Raw genomic sequence first — 21,113 nt, forward strand, 5'->3', positions numbered from 1 at the left:
CTACAAAGTGCTACATCACCAGACATCTGGACCATAGAATCATAGAATAGTAGGGTTGGAAGGGGCCTACAAGGCCATCCAGTCCAACCCCCTGCTCAATGCAGGAATCCAAGTCAGAGCATCCCTGACAAATGGCTGTCCAGCCTCGTCTTGAATGCCTCCAGTGTGGGAGAGTCCACCACCTCCCTAGGTAATTGGTTCCATTGTCATATTGCTCTAACAGTCAGGAAGTTTTTCCTGATGTTCAGCCAGAATCTGGCTTCCTGTAACTTGAGCCCATTATTCCGTATCCTGCACTCTGGGATGATCAAGAAGAGATCCTGGCCTTCCTCTCTGTGACAACCTTTCAAGTACTTGAAGAGTGCTATCTTATCTCCCCTCAGTCTTCTCTTCTCAAGGCCACCACTTTGGACCACCAAAGTAGAGGACAGCAAGACACCAATGAGCTCTGTACATTAACACATCTATGTTTAGCTAGATCAGGAGAGTGCAGGTCAGACAAATCACTGCACACCTTCATTTACCCACACAGGAAAAAGCACAATTTTTGCTCTACTTTTTTTAGGAGTCCTGCCCCTATACTGATTTTTAAGGGATTCATATGAAAATGTGTACATGCATATAGATACATTAACATGCATAAAATGTAATGTGTAAAAATAGTCTTAAGACCCAGCTACATGTATGCTGCTGCTGCTGCTGTCACCTGGTACAGAGTTTCTCATATTTCCTAGCCTGCCTTGCAGATGCCTTGTGCCTTTATTGGTTGCAAGGAGGAGGAGAAATTTAGCAAGCGTGGCATATTGGAATTAAGAAACCAATCCTTCTTTTTGTGTGTGACAAAATTATAAACTTGCTGCATCATGACTTAGAATGCTCCTTTTAGAGCTCACAGGAGAATAATTAAGCAGCTCTATTTAATCTTTTAAAGGATATCCCCAAAGGGCTACACACCTGGGAGAAAGAAGATTATCCATGGGCTGCACGGAGAAATATTAGGAAGCATCAGTGTACAGATCCTGCTTATCTTAGTATTCTAGGAGTTAAAGAACACACATGAAACTAAACTAAAGAAGAGTTAAGGTGCATGCAAATTGACTCATGCATAAAAAAAATCTTGGAATTTGTATGTTCAGGCGAATATTTTAACTTCTATGCCATATAAGCAGTAAATTCTGCTCCAGTATTTCTGAGGTGAGGCACTCTTCAGTTCTGGGAAGTACCTCTTCTTGGTTGCCAGACAGGGTTCTCATGCTTGAAATCACACCGAGAGGAGCAGCTTGCCTTCCACTCTAGATGGTCCCTGCTTGGAAGTAGGATAGCCAGTTCTTTGCAGCAGACTTGGAGCTAGGCCATACAACCCCATTTTTCCCACCTTTTTCCTTTTAAGTTTTTTCTCTCCCTTCCCCCATCTTAGCCAGGAACTTGGACAGTGAGATTCTCAACTCACTGTCCAAGTAAAGCAAGAGGAAAAAATATGTTTCAGGTACAACCTTTTCCAGACTGACTAAACGTCCCATGCTCAGCTTCCTCCCTTTCCTTCTGGGTTGGGAAAGCCAATTAGCAGAGAGATAGGAATGCTGGTGGGCATCACTTCTGCATCCACCTACTGTCCTGCTTCCTCCCTTTCCCTGCCTGCCAAAAGGCTCCTTCCCCCATTCTTTGGGTCTTGAACACTTATCTAAGGGAGTCTGGTGTGTTCTCAATGCAACCTTCTGCCCAAGGATGCTATTCAAGTGCTGTGTTCTAGTACCTGTCATTTCCTGCGTATTTTGTATGTTCTGCAGCTCAAATGCAGAGATGACTGGTGTTAAAAGTTATTAGGCTGCAGTTTTGGCCCCTGCAACCAACACAAATCTTCTACATCCCAGAAACGCCTGAACTTTGAGCCTTCACAAATGGCACACTAAGAATAATAATTAATGATTCACGAGTGAAGCTGACCAAGTTATGTGATGTCTCAAAATTGGTACAGTCCAACAAAATGATCGTTGTTTTGTTGATTTTGCTTCCAGATGGTTGTTTTTGGCAGTGGCAAACTTGCTCTTCTAAGGCACAGAACAGAACTCTGTTAAATATTTTCAAATCCATTCCTCTCTTCAGAGTTTTCTTACGTCAGTCTAATTGGAACAAACAGCTGGGAGGGATTATGGCTTAATATTGCCCTTTGGAAGTGTTCTCCACCCTGAAAAGCACTTCTACTGAGGAAGAGACGGAGAAGGCAGCATATTCATTGCTTGTGCTGTTTCTGATCATCTGCAGCCTTCTCAGGTTTGTTGCATGTTTGTTGTGGCTTGAAAATATGAAGTTGTTGTCAAATGTCCTTTGTGCATATGTCAGGAGTTGTTTACAGGTGGTGAGCAAGGTATTCTTCCAGTCATTGAAAGGTACTGGGGACTTTGTAAAGTTTATCATGAGTGTGTGCGATAAAAGGTGTGGCACATTATTTTGGAAAGTATCTGGATTATATAAACAAGGTGCCTGCCTGCTGCCTGTCTGCTTCTCAATTTGTATAATACCTTTAGCAAACAGGAGCTCTTGAAGCCGCTAGAAGAGGTATTTCAAACGTGTGAGCTGTAAATATATAAATGTGAGGAAAAGAAAAGGCAAAACGACTCCGGAATTAACACTCTTCAGTAATTTCCCTAGCTGTAATTTCCTGCCATCAAACCAGTCTTTGCCTGCCAAAAGGAATGAAGTTAAAGGATTACTTTATTGTTCTTATCTATAATATCTATCGCAGTGTATAGAGTATTAAAAATCCTCATGCGTAACCTACCTCACAATTGAGAGGATTGCGCCCAAGAGCAATCTATAAATTGCTCTTAAGATATGAAATGGAACCAGAACAAGTTAAAGATTATATTGTTAAGTGGGCACAAAGTATTGGAAAGAATATTCTAAAAGAAATTTGGGGAAATCTTGGACTGTGAGGTAGGTTACTATAATTTTGCACAAAAAAAAAAAGTAGTGAGGCTGAGAAGGTATGATTTGCTCCTGGTTTGTTTTTATTTTAGAATTGATGATGATGTTATTGTTCTGCTAGTACAATCATCCTGAATTTTTTTCCACCATACAATAGGAGTAATATAATAATATTATATACATCAGTCAATAAGATAATTCTTGTTTATTTTATTTATTTATTTTAACTGGTGTTATATACCACCTCGTAATCACCGTATACAGATTTTCTGTAATTGACATGTTTAATGAAAAATTATGGCTCTTATTTCCCAAGTTTCCATTGGAATATGTTTTCCAATACTTTGTGCCCACTTAGCCATATCATGTTTAACCTGTTTTGGTTCGATTTCATATTTTAAGAGCAATTTATAGAATGTAGATACTAAGGGCGCAATCCTATCAATTGTGCCCTCACTGCTCAGAAGCCTCCAAACTCAGAGGCTTCTGAGATTCCCATGCCCTTCCGGGTTGAAGCTGACAGGTCAGGAGAAGCGGTGGAGGCAATCTTCACCACCCCATCCTCCATCTTTGGTACTTTTCAGCCTGTCTAGCATAGGCACTTCAGGGGTGGAGGGAAGGCAGCTGCAGAAAGGTCAGGATATCTCGTATCCTGGCCTCTCTGGCCTCCTCCCCTTCCCGCCCACTGGAACATCCCCTTTCCTCCTCTGAGATTTCTTTTTCAACCTTGGAGAGGCAGCCGGTACAGTTCTCTCTGCACTGGCTGTAAGGGGGAGGTGTCTGGGGTTGGATCTCCATCCCCCCTTCCGTGTTGGAGCACTGTCTTCAACCTTCGAAGGGGTTTTCCAAGCAATCCTATGGTCCCTGGGACACTCTCCCAGAGACCATAGGATTGCTCTCTAAATGTTCTTTATGCATCATTATCACTTGCTCAAACTCTGTCATATCTCTTAGCTGTTGGCTCGATTTCAGTGATAATTGATCACATTTGAACCATGAATGGGAAACACTATTTAATTTCCTTTTTTTTCCTGAGTACAATGTTATATTATTCTGCTCCAAAAATCCTTATACCTAAAAATGTCCTTTTCCTTCCAGATTTTATAATTATGTTTACTCCTGCGTCTATTTTTTCTGCTACTGATTTCAAAGGAGATACAGGAGGACTTAATAATTTTTTATATCGATTCCATACTCTAAATAAATTTGAAATTCATACTTTTTTTTGCATCCATTGTTCTGCAGGTATTATTTCCCCGTAATGTTTCATACAGAGGAGACTTTATCAGAGCTCTTTCAATAAGGAGATAAAATAATTAGGTTCTAATAACCAATATAAAAAGGTAAAGGTGTCCCCAACCAGTCGTGTCCGACTCTAGGGTGTGGTGCTCATCCCTGTTTCTAAGCCGAAGAGCCAGCGCTGTCCGAAGACGCTTCCGTGGTCATGTGGCCGGCATGACTGAACACCAAGGTGCACGGAACGCTGTTACCTTTCCCGCCGAGGCGGTACCTATTTATCTACTTGCAATTTCTTGCTTTCGAACTGCTAGGTTGGCAGAAGCTGAGACTGAAGATGGGAGCTCACTCCGTCACGCAGCACTAGGGTCTCGAACTGCTGACCTTCCAGTCTGCAGTTCAGTGTCTTAACCACTAAGCCACCGCGGCCCCAATAGCCAATATACAATCCAGTTAATACAACTTGTAATATAGTACCATTTCAAATTTGGAACTGACAGTCCCCTGCTCTTTTTTCCCCTCATATAATAGCAGAGCTTTTATTCTTGGATTTTTTCCATTCAATATGAATTTTAAGAAAAGGTGTTGCCATTTGCTAATTTGTTTTGCTAAACTTCTGATTGGGAGATATTAAAATGAGAAATTAATTTTGGGTAATACCATCATCTTTACTGCAGCAATCCTTCCTGAAAATGACAGATATAAAATTTCCCATTACTTGATTAGTAAAGCACATTCATTATATAAACTTCCATAATTATTTTTATATAAATCATTTAGGGAGAAATCCTGTGGCCCCTAGACAGCATCTGAGGAGGCTGTAGGATATTTTGGATTCCTGGATCTGAGGTCAGAGACAGCGCTCCGACCTCAGGTCTGGGAATCCACATTCCCCACCCCCTCCCCCTCGCAGCCAGCACGGAGAGAACTGCACTGGCTACCTCGGAGAGGGCCTAAACGGCGCATCTGGGCCAGGTTACAATGTATCCCCAGTCCTCTCCAGCCCCCTTTCCTCTCCCTCTGAGGCATCCCTGCTAGACAGGCCAAAAGTCCAGTCTAGCTAAACTGCAAAGTGCGAACAGCAGCGGAGGTGACGATTGCCTCTGCTGCTCCTCCAGCTCTGCCCTGGATGCTCATGAGCCTCCAAGTTCAGAGGCTTATGAGCGCTGGGCGTGGATGTCAAAGGATTGTGTCCTTAATTTAGCTGTCAATTTTGTTGCAAGATTTCTTACTGGTTTATTGTTCTGTTACCTGATTTTTAATTTCTTAGTTAGATTTGTTCCAATAATTTATGTTTCCCTTTATTTAATTTATACCCAACTAATGATCCAAATTCCTTTATTGAATGTTCAGTTTCATGTAAAGCTGGCATAGTTTTTGCTTCAGGCAGCAAAACAGCTTGGGCTGGCCCTGGCCCTATACTACATCCTGTCTGGTAGAGGCACTATTCATGCAAACTTGCCTTTATAGATGTCCCTCTCTTCCCATGCCTTACCTAGAAACAAGTATCTACCATTGCCTTAACGTGAATTCTGCCTGCCTGTCCTGGCTGCCCAAAGGCCCCTTCTGATGGGGAAAGGACAAGGAGCAAAAGAAAGCATCCAGTATTGCTTTTGGTATTATTTTTCAGGGGAATATTGTCACTTTTCTATAAAAAAAAGTTGTTACCAGTTTGCATTAGGAGAGAAAGAAGGTAAAGCTCATCTACCCTGTACCCTGAGGGAAAGCACAGAAATGTGTACTTAGTGGAAGCACAGGTCAGACCGGCTGCTGCAGGTGACACACCACTGGTTCTAGGCAAACTGTCATGGAGTGGGGGCTGTGGGCTGAGAGGTTCAGGCAAAAGGGCAGCTAGTGCGAAAGTAAATGGTTGTTCATCCTCTTCAGTACTCTCCACATTGTCTACTTGCCCTTGGAGGAAGAAAAAGACAGATTAGGTCAAAAATCCCAGCAGAAAAGGTTTCTTCCAAAGACATACTTAGAATCATAGAATACTAGGTTTGGAAGGGGCCTATAAGACCATCGGGTCCAATCCCCTGCTCAGTGCAGGAATCCAAGTCAGAGCATCCCTGACAGGTAGCTGTCCAGCCTCATCTTGAACGTCTCCAGCGTGGGAGAGCCCACCACCTCCCACGGTAATTGTTTCCATTGCCGTATTGCTCTAACAATCAGGAATTTTTCCTGATGTTCAGCTGGAGTTTGGGTTCCTGTAACTTGAGCCCATTATTTTGTGCCCTGCACTCTGGGATGATCTAGAAGAGGTCCTGGCCTTCCTCTCTGTGACAACCTTCCAAGTACTTGAAGAGCGCTATCATATCTCCCCTCAGTCTTCTCTTCTCAAGGCTAAACATGCCCAGTTCTTTCAGTCTCTCCTCATAGGGCTTTGTTTCCAGTCCCCTGATCATCTTTGTTGCCCTCCTCTGAACCCTCTTGAGCTTGTCTGCATCCTTCTTAAAGTGTGGTGCCCAGAACTGGACACAGGACTCCAGATGAGGCCTAACCAGTGCTGAGTAGAGGGGAACTAGTGCTTCCTGGGATTTGGAAGCTAGGCTTCTATTAATGCAGCCCAAAAGAGCATTTCCCTTTTTTGCAGCCACATCACATTGTTGGCTCATATTCAGCTTGTGATCGACAACAATTCCAAGATCCTTCTCACTTGTAGGGTTGTTGAGCCACGTATCCCCCATCTTGTAACTGTGCATTTGGTTTCTTTTTCCTAGGTGCAGAACTTGGCATTGATCCCTATTAAATGTCATTCTCTTGTTTTCTGCCCAGCGCTCCAGTCCATCAAGATCACTTTGAATTTTGTTTCTGTCTTCCAAAGTATTAGCTATCCCGCCCACTTTTGTGTCATCTGCAGATTTGATCAGCATTCCCTGCACCTCCTCCCCCAAGTCATTAATAAAAATGTTGAAGAGCACTGAGCCCAGGACTGGGCCCTGCGGTACCCGGTTCATTACCTTTTCCCAGTTTGAGAAGGTCCCATTGATAAGCACTCTTTGAGTCTGATTGTGTAGCCAACTGTGGATCCACCGGATTGTTGTTTCATCTAGCCCACTTTGAGCTAGTTTGCTCATCAGGAGATCATGGGGCACTTTGTCGAAAGCTTTGCTGAAGTCGAAGTATATGATGTCTACAGCATTCCCACAGTCCACAAGGGAGGTTACTTGATCAAAAAATGAGATCAGATTCGTCTGGCAGGATTTGTTCTTGACAAATCCATGTTGGCTTCGAGTAATCACTGCATTGTTTTCAAAGTGCTTCCAGATGGATTGCTTCATCATCTGCTCCAGAATTTTCCCAGGGATTGATGTCAGACTGACTGGTCTGTAGTTCCCAGGTTCCTCCTTTTTACCCTTTTTGAAGATAGGGACAACATTAGCCCTCCTCCAGTCATCTGGCACTTCACCCGTCCTCCATGATTTCTCAAAGAGAATAGACAGCAGTTCTGAGAGTTCTTCTGCCAGTTCCGTTATTACTCTAGGGTGCAGTTCATTTGGCCCTGGAGATTTGAACTCATTCAAATTAATTAGGTGTTCCTTGACCATATGCCTATTGATCTCGAGCTGCAATCCTGCCCTTCCGCCTGTACTTCTCCTTTGCCAGGGGGCTCATAGACCCTCTTTCGGGAGAAGACTGAGCTAAAGTAAGAATTGAGCACTTCTGCCTTTTCCTTGTCATCTGTTATCATTTTGCCAAAAGTACCGTTTCCAGGTACTTGAGGATGAAACTGGAGGACAACCTGCAGAGGAAGAATTACAGGAGAACCCTCAATCTTGAGATCAAGCAAGAGGTCGAAAGTCAGACAAGCAGAGGCAATGAAACCAAGGCCTACAACAACAAGAAGAGAAGAATAGTAGTAGTGGGAGACTCCTTGCTGCATGGGATTGAAACCCAAGTATGTCACAAAGACCCATGGACTCGCCAGGTCTGCTGTCTCCCAGGAGGATGGATCAGAGACGTGACTGAAGGGTTGCCTACACTCATAAAGCCCACTGACAGGTATCCCTTCTCATCCATGTGGGAACAAATGATACCACCAAGCGGAGCTATGAAGAAATCACCAAGCGGAGCTATGAAGAAATCATGTCAGACTTTGAAGCTTTGGGAAGGAAACTCAAGACCTTTGGGGCCCAGATAGTTTTCTCATCCATCCTTCCCCCAGAGTTCCTGCATCTGCTACTTTATCCACTAAGTCATCTCTGTTGGCTAGGATCAAGTCAAGGATAGCCGATCCTCTAGTTCCTTCCTCTACTTTCTGTAGGAGGAAATTATCAGCAATACAAGTCAGGAATTTCCTGGAGGGGCCATGTTTTGCAGAATTTGTCTCCCAACAAATATCGGGGAAATTGAGGTCCCCCATTACTACTACATCATACTTCCCTGAAACACTGGCAATTTGCTTTTCAAAAGTTTCATCCTCGTCTTCTCCTTTATTGGGTGTAGACTCTAACCACCAGGTTCTTTTTATTCTTTGCTGCATTTATTTTAACCCAGATGTTCTCGATGGAGCTACCAAGCTCATCCTCCTGTATTTCTGTGCAGAGATATGTATTTTTAACATATAGTGCAACTCCACCTCCCTTTCTATTCCTCCTGTTCTTTTTGAACAAGTTATATCATTCAGTTGTTGTATTCCAATCATGGGAGTCATCCCACCAAGTTTCAGTTACACCTATCAAGTCATAATTTCCCTCCTGTATTAAGAGTTCAACTTCGTTCTGTTTGTTTCCCATGCTCTGAACATTAGTATATACTAGACCTCGAAGAGCATGTGCTTCATGGTCTGACTTTTTTCCTACATGTTTCTGAAGACTATTATTGAGCGCTATTAGAGCCGTTCTCTCCGTTGTAGTGCATGAGCTTTCGTCCATTGTTACCCCCAACTTTACGTCTCCCTCCTCTGTAGGATTCAGTTTAAAGCCCTCCTGATGAAGTTCTTCATTCTGTGGCCAAACACATTCTTGATTCTTCCCAGCCTTTGTGAGGTACCCTTGCCCACAGTCCCTTGCCAACAGTCCATCTTCCAGGAAGTATAGCCCGTGGCATACACCCTGGGCTTTAAATCCTTGGAAGGCAGTAGATTATTGTTGAGGAAATGAGTATTTCATACAGAACAAAAAGCAAAACATCCAGCATCCTAGATGGTGGGGAGGGGGCTAGAACTCCAAGGTATAATGAGGTTTTATAAGGATAACATTAAATTGAATCTCAGATCTGATATTGAGATATCTGAAATTGAGCCAGTCAAGAAAAACGTATAGTCTGTTAATAACATTATTCCAAATAACAAAAATATCAGTAATAGCAGCTGTTTGGTCTGGGAGGTTTTTTTTGGTTTTTTGGTTTTGCTTTTTAAAATTATGATTAATTGTCCATCTAGCTTGCTATGCAGAATAGCATATCCCAATATTCAGAACAAAAGGGTATTAAGGATACTCAGGTAGTGCTTGACCTGGCTGACCTAGTTGGGACACTTTAGGATCAGGCCATTTCCCCACCAGGCTTATGACTGCGCAATTCAAAGGTGCCCTCATGAGTTCTTTGGCTGGGTGGTGGCATGGCAGGCAGGCAATTTCTGGAATCAGCCTTCTTTAATTTAATCGAGGAGGAGGCAGGTACATTCTATGGTTCCTTTGCCTCTGTGGTGGCTCCAGAGCCTTAACAGCATTCCCAGCATCCCTCAGGCCAATATCTTCTAGACCAAAATGGATTCTTGACGAGTGTTAGGGTCATGCCAATTAAATCCACAGTACACACTACACCTGCCAAGAGCCAGTGTGTTTGCAGCCCTTGTGTAACAGCTTTTATTAGGTCCGTTGTGGATTATACTAGTCAGACATACCATCTGCTTTGAGGTCTTTGCTATGGAAATTTACATGCTATTCAGACTGCTCTTCACTGGCTTAGTGCCTAAGAACATCTTAAAGTGGCCAAGCAAGCAGTGTAAATGGGGGGGAAATTAGCAGGATTGGGACCAAACCTCATAGCCAGCCTCCCCTACTTAGAAGGCACCCAATGTGTCATCAAAACCCAGCACTCTGACAGCAGCGAAAATCCAAGGTGGCTAGAAAACCTTGGGGGTTTGTAGGATCCAGACAACTCATAAAGCCCACTGACAGGTATCCCTTCTCATCCATGTGGGAACAAATGATACCGCCAAGCGGAGCTACGAAGAAATCACGTCCAACTTTGAAGCTTTGGGAAGGAAACTCAAGAACTTTGGGGCCCAGATAGTTTTCTCATCCAATCTTCCAGTAGTTAGAAGAGGGATAGAAAGGGAAAGAAAAATACTCCGGGTGAATGACTGGCTACGAAGGTGGTGCCGAAGAGAGAGATGTGGATTCTTCCTCTATCTTTGAGGAATCATGGAGGACAGGTGAAGTGCCAGATGACTGGATTGGGACCAAACCTCATAGCCAGCCTCCCCTATTTAGAAGGCACCCGATGCATCATTAAAACCCAGCGCTCTGACAGCAGCGAAAATCCAAGGTGGCTAGAAAACCTTGGGGGTTTGTAGGATCCAGACAAAACTTCATACACAGCCTCCCCCAGTCAGGAGGCACCCGATGCACCCTCAAAACCCTGTGCAATTACCCCAGGGGAACGAATTACCCTAAGTGCAGCAAAAAGGGGGAGATACCTATAACACCAATGGGGGTTTGCAGGATCAGGCCCAAATGTCATAGCCAGTCTCTCCTACTCAGGAGGCACTTCCCAGTATTGGGAAGACATTAAGCCTCTTTGCCAGCAACGGCTAAGGGGAGAATTGCCCATTAGCACTTTAGCAAATGAGCATTACATCTCTATGAAGCTTGGTCCTGATCCTGCAAACCTCCAAGGTGTTATAGCCACCTTGGATGTTCACTGCTGTCAGGGTGCTGGGTTTTGAGGGTGCATAAGGTGCCTCCTGAGTAGGTTTGGTGCATTAACAAAGTTTATTATGGGAAGTCATGGGGAAAAAGGATTCACTCCTCATGTTAAGCCCCATGGACAGAAGTTAGTGTTGCCTTTTGAGATATAGGTGTTCTAGTGCATAAGCTAGAATGCCTATGCACTAGAGTGGGAAAAAATTGAGTGTGAACATTCAAGAAAAAAGTGAAAAGGCGTGACCAATTGCCTGTCTCGCAAAAGATGGGTGGAAAGCCTCCAAATTTGCCATGCTGGGAGAGAATGGGCTAACGAGCAGCGAGGTCAAAGTCCACTAATATCAGTCAAGGATTGGGTGATATCCCACCCCCTGTCCTTTTGTTTGTATGGAGGGAAGTCAGTTGGAGGCTTAAGAATGTTCACACTGAGCTGTGGCAAGCAGCTGGTGGTGGTGGTGGGGCTTTAAAGGGGCCCTCTGGAGCCCATGGCAGAGCCGCCTGGTCTAGGTCCATCAGTCAAGGCAGAGAGAGGGAATGACAGGGGCTGTGCTTGCCCCTGCAGAAGGGTGGTTGTTTCCATAGGGTTGTGACTGAATAAATAGGGGTAAGGGGAATGCATTTAAGTTGGGTTTGAGGTGTGTGTATGGGGGGAGAGATTTGAGAACTGATAAATTCTTACATGTGTGTGTCTCTGTGTCTGTATATAGTGTTTGGGGGGAGAAAATGCCTATGACTTCTTTTCCAAATGGAAACAGGACACAGAAATACCATGAATGAATGAATGAATGAATGAATGAATGAATGAATATCACTAGACCTACCCCCAGATTGATGTAGAGATGTCATTTATTCTCAGCATAACATGTGGTACCACATATCAGATGCATCTTTTTGGCCCCCCTTGCTCCTCCCATTGTAAACCCCCCCCCCAGATGGATTCTATCCTTAATATAAATTCTTTTCAATGTATGGTGTTGCAACTTAAAATGACACGTTGTTGTTGTTGTTGTGATAGAATACACATTGGCATTATTTGTTTGTGTGTGCCAAGTGGTTTTAAATGATGGGGTATATACAGCAATCCTATGTAGGTCTACTCACAAGTACGTCTCACTGAATTCAGTGGGACTTACTCCCATGTAAGCATGTGTATGTGTGTGTGAAATGCCCCCCCCCGGTTGCTTTCAATAAGTGGGCTCTGCCACAAACTGCTTTCTCTGTTGTTATTCTGGAGAGCTATCTGGGGGAGGGATGGTGGGTTGAACTGTGTAGCAAAATAGGTGCCCTTGGGTCCACCCCAGTGACCCCTTTGGCTCCACCTCCAGTGACCTCCCCTTTCCGCCTCACCAGTTAGATTGGCCATAAGCCTCCAGTGCAGACACCTAGGCACAACTCCCCCAACTGCCCCTCCAACTGCCCCCCACCCAGCCTGGAGCCCTGAACCAAGGTCCCCCCCAGACCTGCTGCCCCCATCCCAGACCCGCCACCTGAGCCCTGAGCCCAGACACCCATCCCTAGCATGAGCCCCCACCCAGCAGGCCCAGGCATGAGCTCCTCCCCAAACCCTCCAGGTCCCCATCCTAGGCACAAGCCCTCACCCCCAGGCCCCCACCTCCAGCATGAACTATGCCTTGGAGGGGAAATCTGCTGTGATTACGGTATTCTTCTGAGCAAACCCATTACATATGGGTGGGGGGTATATCCCCATGCTCTAAATGTGGGGAAATCTTCTTTTACAACAACAGTGTTGATAAACACCAGAATTTCCACACCCTTCCTAACAAAACCTGTGATATCAGTGGCAAAACCATGGTAGTTTATGAGTTTATGGTTGAACTGAACACATAAAAGCTGGAAAATCATTTTTCCAACCATAACGCCAGCTCCCTTTCAAACCACAATGCACCTTATGCAAATGGACCAGCACATGGGTGGCAAATAATGAAAAGCAGGAGCCTACTGTGACTGTTGAACCACAGGGCTCTGAGACCTACCTGTCAACAGCCTGTGGGCTTTGACCTGTGAGATATTATGCATGCCAAGTCAAAGTGGCTCCCGCATTTCATGCCGATTAAGCATCTGTGGTTGTCTGCTTCTGTATCATGTGCACCTCATGTGCTTCTGTATTCTGGATAATGGGCTCCATCACACAGGTGAAGAATTCCACATTTATGCCGGTTCTTTCCCCATCCAATATCATTGCAGGACTGGGTTGTTCTCTTTCAATGGCTGTGTCAGGGTGGAAACTGAGCCGATAGAACCCCAGAGCAGTTCTGATTCTGAGGAGGAGCAGCAATCCGTGGGAGAGGAGCCAGCTCATCCCTCACAGGCACAGCAGCTGGCAGAGATTCCTCCTGCCGGCATTCCTGAGAAAGATAGTGATCCTAGCAGTGAGAGAGTGTGGGAGGGGGGCTTGCTAGACGCTTGATGCAGACGCAGGGAGCGACGAGCAATGGAGGGCGCGGAAAGGAGGCGTAGAGCCCATTTGGCGCGCAGGCAATGGCTGCCTCCCGTGGACCCATGGGAAAGAGGGAGGATCTCTCCCTAGCCCATAAGTTCAGGGTCTTCAAGTGACTCTCCTTCAAATGGGGATCAACTGCCTACTCGGTGCATAGGCCACTCTGCGGTTCCTTGCTTAGTCGCTGGTGATTAGCATCTGAAAGAGTCATTAAGTTGTAAAAGGATTAAAGCCTTGAAAAGAATCCTTTCGTCTGTGTCTTGAGTTGACTATTGGAGTCTACTGAAAGAGGCCGCTAGGGCGCTCCTGACAGGCTGTCCCCATCATGTTATTTTTCGTTTCTTTCCTTCTCACAGGGTGGTGAAGCCGCTCAGAGGCATCACCACCTTTCCGCAAAAAAGCATTACAGCACTTGGGGTGTAGCGACAGCTCCTCCCTGGCTCCTGCCCCTTTCCCTCCCCTTGCACGTTACTGGTGGATGGGGACTGGCACGCAGACAGTCCCCCCACCGATCTCCCCAGGGCCCCTGCCTCCCCGCTCAGTGTTTTTGACGATCTCAGCCATTTCCTCAGCCGTTTCCTCGCTGGGAATGCACAGCAGGAGGGCGTCCTGGCAGGTCGGAAGGCCGGCACGCTGCTCTGCCGACCTGCCGCTCTGCTGACCTGCTGCCTTGTTCAGAACGCTGCAGGCCGAAAATGGACCCAAAGCAGTGCAGGCAGGGAAGGCGACACGCCCCACAGCCCATGGTCACTGCCTTTGCCATCATGACCACACCCCCAACAACCCCCCACAGCCGCCCACAGCCACCAACACATAGCGGTTCATTCGCACTAGGGGAGAAATACACAGGGAGCTCATGGCACTCCATTTGAGCATATTTGGAAAAATGCCAATTTTTTTCCGTCTGAAAAAATCATGGGATAGGTGGGTGGAAGTGGTGGGATAGCGACTGGATGATAACGACTTCATGTAATGGACTCGCACAGTTCAGTGAGTGGCCAGTCATGAATGTTCAATAAACTGGAGGTGCAGAGATGCCCAATATCTCACCACTCATGCCCACCTCTAGCAGGCACAGAATGGGAGTAAGGATGCTGGTTCATAAGTTATTACTCTGGCCAATCAGAGAGCAAGGGTGTGTGTCAAAATGGCAAGTAGCGGTACATAGAGCAATACAGAGAAATATAGAGCAACCAGGAAGTTAGCAGACATGCCTTGTATACATGGAAATCACTATGAGGGTGCCATTAAAGGCCTTGCGGGCACCCCTGTGCCCTCAGAAGCCCTGTTGGGGGTCTCTGAACTAGCCTGTCATCCTGAACAGGTCCTGACACTACTTCTTCTCTAATATACCATGACCTTGGAGTAACAGGCATATGTGAATCGGTCCATATTATGCCATCTGTCATATCCTCAAATGAAAACTACTTGACTCATCAGAATCAGAAGTCTATGTTGTTATTTCTGTCTTTGTGCCTATAGACAGTTTAACTTATTTGGTCATGTGATTGCATTAGGCAATAGGAAGCAGAAATAGGCAGGGTTGTGCTTTGGATGTGGTCAAAGGGAATATGAAAAGCAAAGCCATTGAGATATTTTGGTTATGATTAAAAACATAAGAAGAGCTGTGCTTGATCAGACTAAGGTCCATCTTGTCTAGCGTTCTGTTCACACAGTGGTCAGCCAGCTGCCAACAGGAAACCCACCAGAAAGACATGAGTATAACAGCACCCTCCCACCCATGCTCCCCAACAACAGGTGTTCATAAGCATACTGCCTCTGATATTGGAGGTAGCATATGGCCATCAGTGCTAGTAGCCACTCATAGCCTTATCATCCATGAATTTGTCCAATCCCCTTGTAAAGTCATCCAATTTGGTGGCCATCACCACATCTTGTGAAAGTGAACTCCATTGCTTAACTATGCACTGTGATTAAATTATTCATTGTGAAATAATATGAACAGTGTGGAAAGAAATAATCTCTCAATCCTTCTAATCCAGCCCTAACATGTCTGATTTTGGGAAGAAAACTATAGCAAAGAAAAGAGTGGCAATTATAGGAGCCGGTGCCTGCGGACTATGTAACATCAAATGCTGTTTGGAGGAAGGTCTGGAGCCTATCTGCTTTGAAAGTGATGAAGATATTGGGGGGCTCTGGAGGTTCAAGGTAAGCCTAATTGGGACCCCAGGAGGGCTGGATTGGGACCCTGGGACTGAGTGTCCCCACCCCTCTGCTATGGGTTCCTCTGCAGAATCTATCCAAAAAGATTTTATGTGCTCTTTAAATGTCATGGACAGGGTCAGTCTCCCTCTGTCTCTGTGGATGACCCTATGGCATCCTGACATCAAGATCGGTGATACCTGTTACCAGAGAGCAATAAGCCCCCACGTCTGGAAAAGTCCCAATGATCCTGCCGCTGTTGCTCCCTCAGTACCTGATGAGAGCACTCCGCGAAGTTTGCTATATGAACTGAAGTTATGCACACTGTGCTCCTGGGTATTTGGAAAAAGTGCTAATTCCCACCACTGAATGGGTAAAAATTGCCCCCTCAAGATGAAGGAGAGATCACTTTAATCACGGCAGTGGTGGTGGGGCAAAGTGTCACACAAGCTACTGCCCATCCCCATCTTTCAGCACGTCTCTCCTCCCACAAAAATAGAGATGCCACATGGTTTCCTTACACTGCGATCCTATGCACATCTATTCAGAAATAAGCCCTACTAAGTTTAGTGGGTCTTACTCCCAGGTAAACTTGTGAGATTGCAGCCTTAAATAGTTAGCAAAGAAGCAAGCAAAAACACTCCCCATCCCTACTAATGCATAGAACAATCTCCCCTTCCATTCCACATTGCAATATAATATAACCAGAAGGAAGCAAGGTCTGGTTTCTGGAAGATATTCTCAGCATGTATGCATTTCATTGTCTCTCCTACTTCTAGTTCTCATCTCGGGGTACCTCCAAGCCCCTTGGCCCCTCCTGGTCTCACTGGGTCTTCTCTCTTAGGGCCCAGTTTACTGTTGTTGTTGTTCAGTCATTAAGTTGTGTCCGACTCTTCGTGACCCCATGGACCATAGCACACCAGGTCTTCCTGTCCTCCACTCTCTCCCGGAGCATGCTCAAGTTCATATTCATTGCATCGGTGATGCTGTCTAGCCATCTCATCCTCTGCCATCCCCTTCTCCTTTTGCCTTCAGTCTTTCCCAGCATCAGGGTCTTTTCCAGTGAGTTTTCTCTTCGCATTAGGTGGCCCAAATATTTGAGCTTCAGCTTCAGTATCTGTCCTTCCAATGAGCACTCAGGGTTGATTTCCTTTAGGATTGACTGATCTGACCTCCTTGCAGTCCAGGGGACTCGTAAGAATCTTCTCCAGCACCACAGTTCGAAAGCATCAATTCTTCGGCGCTCAGCCATCCTTATAGTCCAGCTCTTGCAGCCATACATTACTACTGGGAAAACCATAGCTTTGATTAGACGGACCTTTGTCGGCAAGGTGATGTCTCTGCTTCTTACTATGCTGTCTAGGTTTGCCATAGCTTTCCTCCCCAGGAGCAAGTGTCTTTTAATTTCATGGCTACAGTCACCATCTGCGGTGATTTTGGAGCCCAAGAAAATAAAATCTGCCACTGCTTCCATTTCTTCCCCTTCTATATGCCAGGAAGTGATGGGGACAGATGCCATGATCTGAGTTTTTTTAATGTTGAGTTTCAAACCAGCTTTTGCACTCTCCTCTTTCACCCTCAACAAGAGGCTCTTTAGATCCTCTTCACTTTCTGCCATTAGGGTGGTATCATCTGCGTATCTGAGGTTGTTGATAATTCTCCCGGCTATCTTAATTCCGACCTGTGATTCATCCAACCCGGCGTTTCTCATGATGTACTCTGCATATAAGTTAAATAAGCAGGGTGACAATATGCAGCCTTGTCGTACTCCTTTCCCAATTTTGAACCAATTGGTTGTTCCATGTCTGGTTCTTACTGTTGCTTCTTGACCCTCGTACAGGTTTCTCAGGAGACAGGTAAGGTGGTCTGGTACTCCCATCACTTTAAGAATTTGCCAGAGTTTGTTGTGATCCACACAATCAAAGGCTTTAGCATAGTCAATAAAGCAGAAATAGACCTTTTTCTGGAATTCTCTTGCTTTCTCCATGATCCAGCGAATGTTGGCGATTTGATCTCTAGTTCCTCTGCCTCTTCGAAACCCAGCTTGTACTTCCGGTAGTTCTCGGTTCGCATACTGCTGAAAACCTAGCTTGTAGGATTTTGAGCATCACCTTGCTGGCCTGTGAAATGAGCGCAATTGTACGGTATTTTGAACACTCTTTGGCATTGCCCTTCTTTGGAATTGGAATGTAAACTGAACTTTTCCAGTCTTGCGGCCACTGTTGAGTGTTCCAAATTTGTTGGCATATTGAGTGCAGCACTTTAACAGCATCATCTTTTAGGATTTTAAATAGCTCAGCTGGAATACTGTCATTTCCGCTAGCTTTGTTGTTAGTAATGCTTCCTAAGGCCCACTTGACTTCACTCTCTAGGTTGTGCGGCTCAAGTTCAGTGACCGCACTATCATGGCTATCAGGGACATTAAGATATTTCCTGTATAGTTCTTCTGTGTATTCTTGCCACCTCTTCTTAATCTCATCTGCTTCTGTTAGGTCCCTGCCTTCTTTGTCCTTTATCATGCCCGTCTTTGCACAAAACATTCCCTTGAGATTTCCGATTTTCTTGAAAAGATCTCTAGTCTTTCCCATTCTATTGTTTTCCGCGATTTCTTTGCATTGTTCATTTAAGAAGGCCTTCTTGTCTCTCCTTGCTATTCTCTGGAAATCTGCATTCAGTTGGATATAGCTTCCCCTTTCTCCCTTGCTTTTCGCTTCCCTTCTTTCCTCAGCTACTTGTAAAGCCTCATCAGACAGCCACTTTGCTTTCTTGCATTTCTTTTTCTTTGGGATGGAGTTAGTTGCTGCCTCCTGAACAATGTTACGGACCTCCGTCCATAGTTCCTCAGGCACTCTGTCTATCAGGTCTAAATCCCTTAAATCTATTCCTCACCTCCACTGTATATTCATAAGGGATATGATTGAGGTCATACCTGAATGGTTTAGTGGTTTTCCCTACGTTCTTCAATTTAAGCTGAAATTTTGCAACAAGAAGCTCATGATCTGAGCCACAGTCAGCTCCAGGTCTTGTTTTTACTGACTGTATGGAGCTTCTCCATCTTTGGCTGCAAAGGACATAATCAATCTGATTTCGATATTGACCATCTGGTGATGTCCATGTGTAGAGTCGCCTCTTGTGCTGTTGGAAAAACGTGCTTTCTATGATCAGCGTGTTCTCTTGGCAAAACTCTATTAGCCTTTGTCCTGCTTCATTCTGTACACTAAGGCTATGCTTGCCTGTTATCCCGGTGATTTCTTGACTTCCTACTTTAGCATTCCAATCCCCTATGATGAAGAGGACATCTTTTTTTGGTGTTAGTTCTAGAAGGTGTTGTAGGTCTTCATAGAACTGATCAACCTCAGCTTCTTCGGCCTCAGTGGTTGGGGCACAGACTTGAATTACTGTGATGTTGAATGGTTTGCCTTGGATTCGTACTGAGATCATTCTATAATTTTTGAGATTGTACCCCAGTACTGCTTTTCCCACCCTTTTGTTGACTATGAGTGCTACTCCATTTCTTCTAAGGGATTCTTGCCCACAGTAGTAGATATAATGGTCACCTGAATTAAATTCGCCCATGCTTGTCCATTTTAGTTTGCTGATTCCCAAGATGTCGATGTTCAATCTTGCCATCTCATGTTTGACCACCTCCAGCTTACCTTGATTCATTGATCTTACATTCCAGGTTCCTAAACAATATTGTTCTTTACAGCATCGGATTTTCTTTTTACACCACCAGACACATCCACAGCTGAGTGTCCTTTCGGCTTTGGCCCAGCCGCTTCACTCTTTCTGGCGCTACTTGGAAATACCCTCTGCTCTTCCCCAGTAGTATATTGGACACCTTCCGACCTGAGGGGCTCATCTTCCAGCGTCATCTCTTTTAGCCCTGTGATACGTTCCATGGGGTTTTCTTGGCAAGAATACTGGAGTGGGTTGCCCTTTCCTTCTCCAGTGGACCACATTTTGTCAGAACTCTCTGCCATGACCTGTCCATCTTGGGTGGCCCTGCACGGCATACCTTATGGCTTCACTGAGTTACGCAAGCCCCTTCGCCACAACAAGGCAGTGATCCATGAAGAGGATCACCAGTTTACTACTCGTTCTCAAATGTGCTCCTCTAGACACATGTACAAACTTGCACATGTTCTCAAGATGTGCATTCATTATGGGATCTTTTAACCTTGGCAATAAGGTGTCTGGCAAGAGAGGACCTCTCTCTGTCTCTGTCTCTGTCTCTCTCTCTCACACACACACTGTCTTTTTCAAAATAGGGGAATTTATTAAACACTATCAAGAATTTAAGATATACACCCATTATTTGGGGAAATTAACTTGGTAGAGCATTCTACAAATAGTCAAAACATGCAAAGCATTCAACAGATTTGGAAAGAATCAGGAAATTAGCTTGGCTCTCCCAGTAGCTGGACTGAGGGCCAGGGTGCATGAACTAGGCCATGGATATGCCTGGGCTGGCCTTCTGAGTACAGAGGTCAGCAGAAGATCAGGGTTAAGCAAACAGGGTACTCTAAGCTATTGGGAGAGGAAAAGAAAGGCTTGAGGTTGAGCTTGCAAGAAAGGGGAGGAAAAGATTTCATGGAGGCTTTTTCAAACAGCAGGTGGTGAAATCAGGCTAGAACACACACACTCCAATTCATAGCACTTTGAGCACAATCCCTTCCAGAAACAGCTGGAAAAATGATTCTGGGATAAAGCAAAAAATGACTTGTTGCCAAGGCAAACTCTTGAAATAAATAGCACAGAGTCACAAAAGATGCCTCTCCTTGGGTTTGAATAGGCTGTTCCTGTAGCTGACGTTTGGGATATGTTGAAACTCTTAGCAACTACATTACACCAATGATTACATTATGCATACAAATATTACTTCAGGACTGGCATATGTGTGCATAATTGAATCAGTGTTTGCTCAGTGGCGACTGGTGGCAACTGTGGCTGGCAGGCGGGTTGCTACCAGGGTGGAGCCAAGGAGACTGCAGCTTTAGAGTTTAGCCATGACACTCAAGACCACAGCATGCCTCAAGAGGAGAAACAAGCAGAACAAGATGCACCAAGCCAAAGCTGGTAGTACAACATACATCTGCAGCTCACTCCAGCAAGTCAGCCAAGCCACATTCTGAAGGATAAGGAAAGGAAAATCCGCAAGAGCACTCATCCACCTATCCCAGGATCAAACTGTCACTGGTCAAATGAAACCCCTACAATAGATGTGTAGATGATGCGCATGCATTGGATTTCAAGAGTCTCTTGATAGCAAGGAAGATTGCAAATAGAAACCACGAACCACAGTGTTGGCCACCAGTCAAAATCACACAGGTTGCCCTGGTGACATCATGGCATCCTGCAAACAAACTCATGCTGGCATGAAGCGACCTGGGGAACCAGTAAGACATTCATACAGGTCACCCAGACATATCAAAGCAGTTAAATTAACAGGCAAAGAGCAA

General features: G+C 45.1%; 1 protein-coding gene across 4 annotated transcripts in view; it reads left to right on the forward strand.

Annotated features, from left to right (window-relative positions):
- Positions 1 to 21,113, forward strand: part of LOC146347631 (flavin-containing monooxygenase 5-like) — a 92,202-nt gene that overhangs the window by 32,809 nt on the left and 38,280 nt on the right. For 2 of the 4 annotated variants that reach the window (XR_014790341.1, XM_084850958.1), the window contains exons 1-2: positions 2,195 to 2,271; positions 15,492 to 15,657. Coding sequence is in view for 3 of the 4 variants with exons in the window: in XM_084850958.1 (XP_084707084.1) it covers positions 15,499 to 15,657 (159 nt within the window). In the remaining variant the exon portion in view is untranslated. Of the gene's footprint in view, positions 1 to 2,194; positions 2,272 to 15,491; positions 15,658 to 21,113 lie in introns of those variants that run through there. The other 2 variants (XM_084850959.1, XM_084850960.1) reach the window with 1 other exon arrangement.

This window comes from Heloderma suspectum, chromosome 4, assembly GCF_057233095.1.
Source record: "Heloderma suspectum isolate Gila_16-S chromosome 4, 16-S_ref, whole genome shotgun sequence".
In the NCBI taxonomy this organism is placed as follows: Eukaryota; Metazoa; Chordata; class Lepidosauria; order Squamata; family Helodermatidae; genus Heloderma; species Heloderma suspectum.